This window comes from Prinia subflava, chromosome 3, assembly GCF_021018805.1.
Source record: "Prinia subflava isolate CZ2003 ecotype Zambia chromosome 3, Cam_Psub_1.2, whole genome shotgun sequence".
In the NCBI taxonomy this organism is placed as follows: Eukaryota; Metazoa; Chordata; class Aves; order Passeriformes; family Cisticolidae; genus Prinia; species Prinia subflava.
The window spans coordinates 78,000,559-78,013,714 of record NC_086249.1 but is presented as its reverse complement, the minus strand read 5'-3'; the positions used below and the strand labels follow the sequence as shown (position 1 = coordinate 78,013,714).

At 38.9% G+C, this 13,156-nt stretch overlaps 1 protein-coding gene across 1 annotated transcript in view; it reads right to left on the bottom strand.

Moving 5' to 3' along the window:
• Nucleotides 1–13,156, bottom strand: part of IL1RL1 (interleukin 1 receptor like 1) — a 41,032-nt gene that overhangs the window by 13,780 nt on the left and 14,096 nt on the right. Inside the window, exons 2-8 of the mRNA XM_063392631.1 lie at nucleotides 8,142–8,489; nucleotides 7,399–7,569; nucleotides 4,498–4,612; nucleotides 3,570–3,640; nucleotides 1,200–1,401; nucleotides 762–930; nucleotides 519–681 (exon numbers count right to left, since the gene is read on the bottom strand). Coding sequence (XP_063248701.1) covers nucleotides 519–681; nucleotides 762–930; nucleotides 1,200–1,401; nucleotides 3,570–3,636 — 601 coding nt within the window. The 5' untranslated portion in view covers nucleotides 3,637–3,640; nucleotides 4,498–4,612; nucleotides 7,399–7,569; nucleotides 8,142–8,489. The remainder of the gene's footprint in view (nucleotides 1–518; nucleotides 682–761; nucleotides 931–1,199; nucleotides 1,402–3,569; nucleotides 3,641–4,497; nucleotides 4,613–7,398; nucleotides 7,570–8,141; nucleotides 8,490–13,156) is intronic.

The window sequence follows — 13,156 nt, the reverse complement described above, 5'->3', positions numbered from 1 at the left end:
CATTTTCCATTTCTATATATATCTTACTCATTTAGTCTCATTCAAAACAAATCTAAAAGCTTTTTGAGTCCTACTATTGAATAAATGTTAGAGGGTTGAGATGGACCAAGAGGCATTAAGTTGTAGGCCATTAGCACATGACTGATTTAGTGATCACCAGACAATCCTCACTAGCCACACATTCTGCTGCTCTCAGAAAATAGAAAGCAGAGCATTGTGGCATCCCATTGAGGAGATCCTTCATTTCAGAAAAGTGCTCCAACCACAGCACCTAACCAGAGTCATCACAATCTTTTAAACAAAAAAATGAAGGAGACTGGGTCTGACTTTACCCCATCTTGCTCTATGTGGATGGCCATCCACAAAATTCATTTATTAAAGCTGATCTAAATCTTAAATAAGATGATAAAACAAACCAACCAAAACTCTTTTTCTTTGTGATGTATAAAAGATGTTTCCTTTGCCCTAAGTTAACATTGGTCTTTTTATCTTAGCAAGCTACAGAATTACTGTCTTACCCTCACTTATGAAAATTCTTGTTGCTGATACATTAAACACATTTCCTTTATGGGTATAAATAAATTGACAAGTATAATAACCATCATCTTCCCTTCCTGGATTCTTAATATAAATATATTTTTCTTTCTTGAAGTATTTCTGTCCCTGAAGAGGTTTGCAGTCCTGGAAAAGAAAAATGTGCTTTGTTACAAAGAGCTTTTCAGTATTCTGACCTACACTGGCACTATCAGGGTTTCATTTACCTTATACCACTGGACAATAGTAGCATTCTTATAGTTATCAATGGTAGGACAAACAATTTTTCCTCTTCCAGTGTCATTTGGGTAACGAATCCGACTTGAGAAACATTCTCCTGGCTTGTATGAATGCACTTGCACACTCATGTTGTACGACTTCGTGTGATTATTTGAACTTCAAAAATGGAACAAGATATGTCAGTGATTGCATTTTTATATGGAATATATTAATGTTTATAACAAATGTGTGTCATTCTATAAACATGTGAATGATTATTGTATTTCAGTCACAGCTTGATTTTAATGATCTGCCACAAAAATAGCAGTTGCAAGGTGAAAAGTTATGAAAAGAAGTCATCATTTCCACAAATTACAATTAGAATATATTATCAAAATACATATTCTTGCAAGTCTTACACCTTCCACTTTCCATGCGGCACTTACAAATGTATTACACAAGTGTAGTTTCCAGAATCTTCTCTAGAAGTTGGCAGAAACCAAAGAAATCGTTCTTTGGAAAATACTCGTGATCCCTCCTCTTCCACAGGAATTATTTTGTGAGTATCCATGCGATACCAGGTGATTTTCACAGACGAACTCCATCTGGGACATTTTATCACTAAAGCCTCACCTTCCATAGGATCAACTGCAAATGAGCAAAAGATTAAAATCTCAGATAAATTAAACCTTTGTCCGCTGAGACAGAGAACTTGGCACTCCTGGATCAGTCACCCACTCATGTCCCTCTACACTCCCTGAGCTTTCAGAGATGCTACATAGCAAGCTTATTTTCACTAGAATGTTTTTCAATTAAAATTTTGTTTACCTTGAGTTATGGAGCCATTTGTTTCCAAAAACAGTAACTAATGTGGGGGACACAAATAAACAAACAAACTAATCCCTAGGTTCTAAGCAGGCACACAGTAAAAAAACAGAGGACCTAATTGAAAAAAATAATTTCTTACAATGAGCTTATTATGTAAATCTTTGCCTAAAATGCTGTTTTTATCCAAAACACAAATTAAAACACAAAGAAAAATACTGGCTTTAATGTAGTCATCTTTCCTTATTCAGTATAATGAATATTTATGCAATAGATAAGTGCTCTTTTTCTGCCTTTTTAATACAGAGAAATGAAATTGATTTTTTTTCCTGGAAGAAAAAAATCACAGAAGAAGGAAGTCTGTAGAATAGATCCTTAGGAAAACTAAAATAAAATAAAAACACAAAAAAAGCCCAGCTTCTCTGTAAAGTTCATGAAAATGGGGTGGAAAAAAATGAAAGCAATGCGATAACCTTAAAGGAAGAATCTGATGAGAGTGTGAGAAGGTGGAAAGATACCAGAAATAATTGAGACAAATAAGAAGCTTAGAAAAATAATCTGCATGTGATCACACACAAGAATATTTGGGAGTAAGACACTGAATTTTAAATTTTTTTTTAACTGAGTATACTTCTACTTTTAAGTACTGAAGTTGGTCCAGAGAAACTAGAATCAAGCAATTTTGAGAAATACTTAAGTGCTCAGGTACCTGAATAGTGTACTGGCCACTGAAAAAAAGCATTAATCTGAAAGTTAAATTGCATTTTGAGAAGAAAAACAGGGCAGAACGAGCAAGGATGGTGACAGGACAAAGACTGAGATTGGCAGAGGAACTGCAGTAGATAAGGGAGCACGAAAATGAGAGTACCTGACCAAATAGCTAACCAAAATAGTGTCTATCAAAAACGACATTTTGCAGTGATGGCTTTGGACATGACGGTGCACAGATCAGGAGGGGAGAGTCTCTACGTGATGAACACTTCTCTTCTGATTCTTTTTAAAGAAGTGGTCCACCTCCACCAATATTGTCATCTTGCTTGTTAATTTGGGGTTCCTAAATTAGCCAGGTATGAGTATGACTAACCCCAACCTCATCATTTCAACAGTTTTCCCACCCACAAGCATTGCAAAGACAGTGGGACATATCAGGGAGGTCAGAAACAGCAGCATTGCCCTGCCAAAGGTGGAACATAAGGTAAATACAGATTTCTTTGAGGAAAAATAGCGTGGAGAGGGAAGACATTGAAAAAGAAAGCCCTCATCTAAACTCAAGGACATCTGTGAAAATCATCTTAGCAAATTCTTCAGGAGAATTTGGCATCTTAATAAATCTAATTTGCTTGCATCTTAGCTTTCCTATTGTAAAATTGATAACATGGAGAAATATTTAGGGATCATATCTTACAGAATTTTTCAGAAAAACTAGCATTTCAGCTAGAGAATAGAAGTACATGCGTACTGTGCAACACTGTGTCATTGGTCAGCATTACACAACTAAGTCAGTAGAGCTGGCCCATCAGAAATAGTTTACTGTCCTGGACATCCCCCCGTGCAGGGAAACATTGCTACACTGCATTTTTCAATTAACAGCCCCAAATCTGGGACATTAAAGAGCATTTCTATGGGGGACAGCACCCATTTACACCCCTGATTCAGCAGAGTGCATATGCACTGCTCAGTGCAGTAAAAGCATGCTCTTGGAGTTTGTGCCCAGTTGGGACCTGGAGCACCAGCTACTCTCAAATTCTTTCAGGAAGATCCTTTTCTTTCTGCTTGCAGTGGCAGAAGTTGAACCTGGACTTCCTGTCATAGAAATGGACAGAGTTTGGTGCATTTTAATATACATTAAAAGCTAGATTTTAAATTGTGATTTCTGGCTTCAGGTGAATTCACTAACTTTAGGCTTAAAAATAAAACCACCAATTTGGAAACAGCCTACGCATTTCTACAGAACAAACCTTATCAGAAAGTATTTTTAAAGTGTGACTTACATGTTTCAGATGTCATGGAAACCGAGAGGAAGGTAGATAGGAGGATCAAACCTATACACCCCACCATATTTCTAAAGGAGAAAAACATTGATATCTTAGAATATACTCTGACTGCATCAGTAACGCTGTATTAATGCACATCAGAAAATTGAACAGAAAATCATATCATGCAGTGATAAACTGCATCATGTGAGCTGCTCTGTACAGTGTGTGTGCACACAGCAGCGATCTTGCAGCTTTGAGGTGATGTTATTTGTTACATCAGCATTGAAACTACAGTTATAACTTAGTTTAGTGGGAGACAGGGAATTACTCTGTCATGGTGCTCCTCAGGCAGAGGCCTCTTTTAACCTGTTTTTTTTTAAAGGAAGATAAATGTACATTAGCATTCTCTTCACAGGCAAGTGCAGAGAAACTGTACGTGAACTTAGAAAAGGACAGATCCTGCGTTTGAAAATGTACGCCCTGGTTTTGAATTAAGGTTACATCCTATCAATTGCTTAGGTGTACAATACTTTTTTGTCTTTTTATGAAAGAGGGGCTATCTTCAGTGACAGCTTCTCTAGGTAAGTGTTTAGCAATAAGATCAAAACCAGGTGAGTGTCATAAACACTGTTAAGCTGAAGGGGAAGAAATGCAAAGGTAGGTAAAGGAGCATAACATTGTACTTAGCTAACAGCAGCAGGGCAGATCCTGAATCTCACTGATGTTTTCATTTATGTCTAACTGATATCCACCAGCTGTAACTCACACCTCCTGGGCTGTAATTCACACCTCCTGGTGTGGCTCAAGAACTCACCAGCAAACCCCTTTATTTAAAAAACCTGACCATTTGATCATGGCATTAAATTGACCTAATCCAGGAATATGTCAGGAGACAGCAGGCATGCAACCCAGCTATGCTACGTAGTTGTAAGATTCTACTTACCATTAAAAATCCTTGAATGCAGTTCTTCACTGCAGATCACAGAGCAGTGGGTTCTATGGTCTTGTATGAGTAAGCAGCAGTCACAGACTGCCACAGTCTACAGACAGTAGACAAGCTGTTTTCAAGAGAAATCAAGTTAGAAAGGAAATATAATTTATCTTGCAGATAGTGAGCACAAGAGGAATAGTGAAAAACAGGCAAAAGATGTAAGTACTGTCGTCACACTTACTGCAAGGAATTTTTATTTCAGTGCCAAAAACTTCCAGACTGAATAAACATTGACAAGACTTATCAAGTCCTATGTTTTTGCCAAGTCTGAAATTCAGAGCAAACTCAGTTTTGAGCTTTCAGAAATATCATCAGCCTTGTACTGACATGGCAAATTTCTTTTTTTAGAAGGTTTAATAATATACAGAGGGTTATTCTTAAACTCTGAAAAAACAATAACAAAACTTAATATTTGAAAACTGTGAGAATTTCATTGCAGGTATTTTGCAGGGATCTTCACAAATCACAAGAAAGATGAGGTTTAGACAAAAAAAGCAGCACCTCAGCATTAATGTCACAGCAAAGCCAATGTCATGTCTTTTACAGGAAGTGAGACACCAGTCAGCAGAAATATTATGTGTGAGGATCTACTTGCTTTTGTTATTGCTGGAGAAAAGCACCATATACAAGTGAAAATATATTGACTTTTTTTAATTTTAAGGAAACCTTAGGCCAGGTGAACAGATTTTCAGAGGGTACTTTTCAACATTAACATCAAGAGCTTTGCCTTGGAAGGAATGAACAAAGTGGCCCAGAACAGATTCATGAGTGAACTGGGACTGGACACACCCTTAGGAGAAAAAGATTCATCACAAAATGGCACAATGAAATTCACAGCACCAGCACAGCAAAGCGTTCATCTTTGTTCATCATTTAGAGCATGAGGCTTGTTCCTAGAAGTTATTTCTAACACTAGCAGGGAGCAAAAATATCAAGAATATTCCTTCTCTAGTGGGAGCCTTTTCCCACCAAGAGTTTGGTTTTGTTCCAGCGACTCATTTGCCCCCAACAAGGTATGCCAGCAGTTCTATTAACTGCCCTTCTAATTTTTAGAGCTACCTTGTTTAAGTGAGTGATACCTCAGCAAGATGACAAAAACTAAACTGATTGATTTTTAAAGAAAAAACATTTCATAGACTAAGTTTGGAGTCCTTCTGAAGTGAGGGGTTTTTTTCTCATTTGATATTTTATTTGTAAATGTTTATTTGGAATTTAGCCACAAGTAATACCACTGTTGGAGACACTCTCAAGCCCCTTATTGCCAGTGCTATTGCAGCCCTAGAAATGGAAGGCTGGTGATTACCAGAAAGTTGTGAGATGTGCTTTCACCATTTTTGTGGGAGGGAGACAGCCAATTACTTGCTCTCACCAACTTTTCTAACAAATGCCAGAATGATTCAGGAGTAAGAATTTCAAAATTTCCTATCTCCATATTTGCCAGTTGTTGCAATTAGCTTTCTGTTTACTGAAAAAAATATGTCTTTGAGAGACCTTACACATACTGGGCTACCAGCCTGCACCAAAAGAATGCAAAATATTTGAGCTGAGATGCTCCCCACCAAATTTGATGATTGCTTTACTGATTTTCCCTCCATTTTTAAGTTGCTGTGCACCAGCATTAATTCAAATAGGGTTTGGGGGTTGTGTATGTGAATATGTAAAATATAGAGGGCTCTAATAAAAGAGGAATGTTCCCTGAAAATTCAAAGAGCTCATGCAATTAAAAAAGCAATGTGATTCTGTTTGCTTTTTCCAAAGTCAGCAGTAAACACCAAGTTACCTCAACATGAACTGAAACTGCGGTTTCAGGTCTAGACAGAAAGCAGCGAGGGAAGGGCTGGCTCTGCAGCGCCTTACAGCCTCTTCCTACAGCTTAGAATGACTGCATGGTGCGAGTGTAAGCCCAAGCTCTGTCAACAAATACTTCAGTGTGGTGCACTCCATCCAAAATTTGGGATAACTATCTGAGTAGGTCAAAACCTGCTTCCTAATGGTCCTCTAGCAGGGGAAGGTGATAGAAGGGAGAACCCACTGTGTATATCACAGAAGCAGTGGTCTGTGGGGCTCAACTCATTGCTTCTCTGAAGGCAACTGCGTCAGTAACATACTTCTGATTTTCTTTCCAAAATCCTATTTTCCAAAGAAATGTTTATTATACTGTTTATATAAGTGACAAACATTACCTTGCATACTAAAAAACCCTGGAAATAGTACTGCAATTTCTACCCAAAAAAACTTAACAGACTTTACAATGTGAACATACCACAAAAGAGCAGTTTTGTGGGATATTTTTTTGCTGATATATACAACCCATACACCTTTTGGAAGTGATTTTCATTCTTCTATCAAACCAGAAAATCCATTCAGACTGAAAACATCCTATCAAAGTTGCAACAGTAGAACTGAACTTTTTCCAGAACTAGCATTCACGAGAGATAACAATTACACTAGCTGAAGGTGTAGGTGTAAAATCTAGGCATTTCAGTAATAAAGCATGGCATTTCTAACATTGATATACACATTATTCTTAAAAAATATTTTTAAACAAAAAATGTATAAATATGATAAACTCTGAAAAATCAGTTGCAGAGTAAAGATTTTCTGTGTCTTTGACTAATTAGTAAAAATATATGTCAGGAAACTGATAGCAAAATCCATTTCTAAATACACTTCACTACAAGGTAAAGTTTTATATTAGTCCCAATACTATTTGTCTATTATGTAAGCATAGCCACTATTTTAATCTAATATTATTTCTCAAGATAAAGAAGTACATAAGTAAATCGATATAAACATTCTTATCAAATACTTCTATTATCTCTGGTTAAATGGCAATATAAAAATTTGACCTACCATTTGGAAAATTCAGAAGACAGAGAAGTGGCTTGTGCTCTGTGGATGGGTCTTTTGCAGAGATTTCTCTGCTTAGCTTCTACCAGATATTCCTGTGAGCCTTTATATCTGGCTTGGGCAGTTCATATCTGTAGCAGCAAGACACACAGCTTCATTCTGAGACACCTCCCACTGAATAGAGCAGAACATGGAAAATAACGTAGCAATTTACTTTAAGTACCTATAAGAGATAGCATCTCATAGTTCTAATTGATCAGATATCTTTCACCACTAGCATGGGTTTCCCTTTATTGCAAATTATTCCTTTTTAGCACAATTATAGTGCAATAAATCTACTGGCTGGGGAGCACAGGGAAGGGGCACTCAGATGGGAGAAGGCACTTTGAAACAGATTTTACTTGAGAACAAGCTTTGAGTGGTCTAATCAAGCAGCAGCTCCCTGAGAACAGCTTGAAAAGTCTCTGGAGAATCAGGAACAGGTTTTAATGAAGAAAACTGCTTCACTGAAGCTAAGCTGATCAAAGAAGGTGCTGAAAAACCAGTTATCTTCACCACCAGCTAAATTAAGTCTCTGAGAGAAAGAAGATTTTATCCTATGGTCAAAATTTGTTTCCCTTCCCTGGCAGAGTTGTGAATTCCATTTTTCTCTTCCAGTTTTCCTGGCAATCTACTATCAGCATGCAACAACTCCACATCAAAAAATCAAGATGTAGCAATTATATGCGAGTACACAAAAATCTTACCTATGTCGCACCCATGGTCTCCTCAGTTCTTGGTATAGCATTTCCTTTGAAGTGGTCTGGGGGTTGCACTTCCCATATGACAAATAAAAAAAATTGCAAGAGAGCTAAAAAAGAAGCCAACCAACTTGCAACAATGAAATCTCACAATGTTTTGGTGAAAGAGTTTAGACTCCTACCTTCAATAGCTCACAAATTACTCCCTGCTCAAGTTTGTGAGGTTTCATCAGAATCAAGGCCTTCCTCATTTCCTGATGTGAGAGACTTTGGCAAAAATTCTGGAGTAACCGTCTTCATTCAGTGGTGGGCTCAATATCCTCTAATCACACGTCAGCTTCATCTAGGGAAAGGCTAAACATATTCAGGTAAAGCTAACTTCTATTTTCTGGACACATAAAAGGTTATTCTGTCATAAAGTCCACTGAAACTTAGATGAGAGATGCTTACAGTGTTGCTCCATACCTCAGAAGAGCCCTTAATCGTGTAGTCTGTGCCCCATGCCCAGGTTGTCCCCAGACCATGGTGTAGATGGGAAACTGGGCTCCTGGCTGAAGAGGATAGCTGCCATCTGAGCAAAAGCCATCCTGCAGCTTTCATAAGAAACTAAAATCAGCACCTTATAACTTCTGCCCCATAGTCTAAAACAAAATCCCACTGATAAGTTTATGGAAGACAGAGCTTACTGAAATACGTCAAGAGATTTCTTTGAGGGGTTAATTGCTCCCTTGGCAGCCTGTATGCATAGCACTACAGCAAGCAAGGGAATCATCTGTTCTCAAAGCAGAGAGATAAGTAATGGGTTTGGACTGAAGCAGGGGATAGCTAAGCAAGACAGCAGAAAAACGTTTTTAAAGGTAAGGTAGTGAAGCACTGGAAATTTGCTGGGAAGCCAGTGGAGCTGCCACTCAGTGTTAAAGAGCAGTTTAGTATTGGTATCAAGTTGAATGTAGCTGGTTACCAGCACTAGGAGTCAATGATCCAGAGATTCAATAACTGTTTTGGCACAGCATGAGTGTATGAACTGAACTCAAATGTGTTGGCAAAATTACTCCTAGGCTGTGAAAAATATGCAAGCTAAAGCCACACAAGACACAAAAAAATGAAAACCCAGACTGAATGAAGTTATCGACATCTTAAGAATTAGGAGTTCAAGCAAGCAGGAGGAAAAATAATGAGATTGAAAAAGATAAAGTCCTCAGATAAAAAGCAGAGACAGGGAAACAGAAATTCAGCACCATCAGAGTTCACTTTGCTCCAAGAAGCCATGCTTAGCCTAGCAGCACATTAGCCCTTCTTACCTAATACCTAACTCTATTAGCCAAGAAACATTTGCTGGGTACAATTTTTGCACCCTGCTTGCAGACTGTCAGTGGGCACTGTAAGGAAACCTTCAGACAGAAGTGACCCTACTAAGAAAGGTTTCACTGCCTCCATTTATTGAGGCCAGCCCAGGGAGCTCTGGTGGAATTGGCAAAGGGTGGGATGGCAGGGGAAGCTGTTGTTGGGTGTGCCTCCACCTGTGTCAGGTCTAATGCTTTTTGGCTGGTGGGGATCCACCCTGCTGAGGTTGCAGTGCTCTTCCTGTTCCTCTGTGTCATGGTGCCCTTCTTGTGGCTAGCAAAGGCATCTCTTGCTTTGTGTAAAAGGGAAATTGGAAAGATTTTTCAAGGTTTGTAGTATTCTAATAGAGATGAACTTTTTCCAAGGAAAAGTTTTCCCCTGGCCTTTATCATTGATGATGCAGCCCTAGTACCACCCACACTGTGGGTGATGAAGAGGCTGGTCCCCAAAGAGTTCTCATGGTTCCTTTCATTGAGAAGTTTAAGACAGTTACCCCAAGCAGACACTGTTGGTGGTTACATTCCTAACCAGAGTGTATCGGGTTTGGCAAAACTTGTGAGGGTACAGAGGTGACTTCTGTGAGAAGGCCCCAGGAGCTGCCCCCATGTTGAACAGAGCCAGCTCCAGCCAGCTCCAAAAGAGACCCACACTGGCCACAGCTGAGCTCGTCTGCAATGTTGGTAACTACTCCGTGGGAACATCTTTAGGGAAAGGTAAAAACTGCTCCACAGCACCTGTGAGTGAGGGCTGACACAACCCTGCAGTAAACAAGGAGGGAGAGGAGGTGCTCCAGGTGCTGGAGCAGAGATTCCCTTTCAGACCATGGGGAAATTAGGATGACACAGTTTTTCCTCCTGCAGCCCAGGGAGGATGCCACACAGGATGTGACCTGAAGGAAGCTGTAGTCCATGGAGAGGCCAAGCTGGAGCAGTTTCCTGGTAGGAACTGAGGCCACAGGGGAGCCCATGTAGGAGCAAGTTTACTGGAAGGTGACACACACTGGAGCAGTCTGTTCCTGAGGGCTGCAGCCCATGCAAAGACCCACACCAGAGCTGTTTGTGAAGAACTCTAGCCCATGAGAAGCCCCATACTGGAGAAGTTTGTGAAGTGTCTCCTAAGAGATTTGGGAGTGAAATTGAGCCTAGGAAGAAGGGAGGGGTTGGGAGAAGATGGGATTCATTTGTGGTTTTTTCTCACTATCCTACTCTGTTAATAATTGGCAAAATAATTTCCCCAGGTTGAGTCTGATTTGCCTTTGATGGTAATTGGTAAGTCATCCACCTGTCCTTTTCTCAACCCACGGACTTTTCATAGTATTTCCTCCCCCTGTCCTATTGAGAGGGATAATAGAGCAGCTTGGTAGGGCCATTGTGGCTAGGCAAGGTCAAAAGGCATGGCAGGCTCCCACACAGCAGAGAGTGAGGGCATGCATGTAAACAGCAAAGGATTAATAAGAATTTAAGTTTTACAGAGACATCAGTATTTTTACCCTCCTCATCTCACTCCTTCCCAAGGCAGAAATATTTAGTAAATAAATATTTACTTTAATATTAAATATTATTTAAATTCTAAATATTAAAAAATAATAAATAAATATTAAGTATCTTCTAAGGTCTTCAAATCCACTGTAGTTGCCAGACAGTGTATTAAAGTTCAGAGGATGTAAAATAGAGATGACTATCATGAAGGAAGTGACTGCCTAAAGTAACCAGAATCATATCTGTGCTATTTTTATGTGGATGGCAAGTATTTCCTTTGGCTTGCACATTGGTACATTACTTGCTATGTTATTTGCTCACCAGCAGTTTATAAAAAATCTAACAATGATAGTTATGCTTAGATAATTATAGTCAGGCCAAGGACAATATTCAAACAAAAACCATAACATCACTAAAGCCTTTGTACCTTAAAACCAGTTTCCCTTTCTAAAGAAATTCTAAATTTCTCTGCTCCATGCCTTGCCCCAAAAGGAAAGCAGCTGCACTCCCATCCCACAGGGTCTCTATACAGCCAGCCAGAATGAAAATAACAGCAGCTGTTCTGAATATCTGAATATCACCAGGCCACCAGCAGGATCCCCATGGGGAGACCACAAAGACCACCAGGGAGAGGATCTATGCTGCACATCTGTTGCTCTTATGGAAATTAAAACACTTTGCTGAGTTTCCAAATCTTCCATTTTCACAGGTGGTCCTTTCCTTAGATGCCAGAATGTCTCACACTACAGAGGTGAGGATGAGTCTGAACAGGCAATTATCTCTGGGCAAGAAGCCTATCCTAAGTTTATACACAAAAGACACACTGAAGTAACCATCACTCTTGTGTCCAAATAACTTCAGGGCAGAAACAAGATACCCATAAGTGAAATCTTCCGAATTTTAAGTTAAAGAGGCCAGTTCTTGGTGCAGCATCATGGACTCATTCCAGACGTGCCAGGTCCTCACAGCCAACACTCCCCTCAGAGGGCATGGGAAGCTAACTTCCTTCCAAGCAGCACCCACTCCATTTTTCTTTACTGTGGAATCAATTACTTAGCACATCATTGTTGTTCTTATCTGACATTTTCCCTGAGAACAAAGAGGTTGTTTCTACACAATTTCTTGGGAAGATATATCTACAAATACATGGCATTCTGGAAATCATGACTTGGTTGCATGAGATACAATTCTTATTAATTTACCCAACTAAAATGAATTTCAGTTCTCTGGAAAGTCACTGAAGATAATTTGTTGAAAAAATATATTGTTTATAAAGACTTCTTACTGAATGGTCTTGCTTGTTCCTTAATATATACAAATTAGTGGAAGTTAATGTCTTAGTGATAAGAGGGTCATGACATACTGACAGCATAAAAAAGCAGAGTTTTAGTTACAAAAACAAAAATTTATGATACCACTACTTAGGAAAATGTCTTTTTTCTCTCTCTAGGTTATGGACTGGGTTTTTGGAAGAACTTTTTTGCTCTTTAATATTATCTAATTGCATTTACTATCAGATCTGGCTGCAACTTGGAATTTGCATTTCCTGAAAGTTTAAAGTATTCTGGAAAGAAAAACAAGGCTTCTCATAAAAATGAAATATCACCCAAGTTATTTTTTTCTGTAATAAAAAAATCAATGTATTTATAAGTTTTTCTATAGTTGAAGCACCAGGCATCCAAACCCCAAGAACTCCTCTGCTAGAGTTTAAAAATCCTTAGAGCACTTAATTCTTAGAGCACCTTTCAAAAAAGGGAGGGCTATGAACTGGAAAACTTTCTCTGGGCCCAGTTCTTGGAAGCTATTCACATGGAAATTGGGATAGACTATGTCAGAAAATAGGCTGTTAATTGTACTCTATGTTCCCAGTTTGGCCAGCTTTAAGAAATTCTGAGAATATAGACTGTTGCCTACCTCTGTAGAGATCCCAAATGGCATGCAGAGTGCCTTTTAGCACCTACTAACCAGATTTCAGGCTTGTTCCTCCAAAATAGGAACTCAGCATAATCCATTTTGCCTTCCCTCACTAACTGAGAATCTTTCCTTTATCAAAAGCCTTCTTATAATTTCCCCCATGATTTCCTGCAAGTCTTCTTGGGAAACGAATTGTTCCAGGAACCAATCTTCTTTTCCCATCAATATAAAATGCGCTATTTATTCTTATCCGTAGTCACCATGGCTACTACCCCTGCATCACAT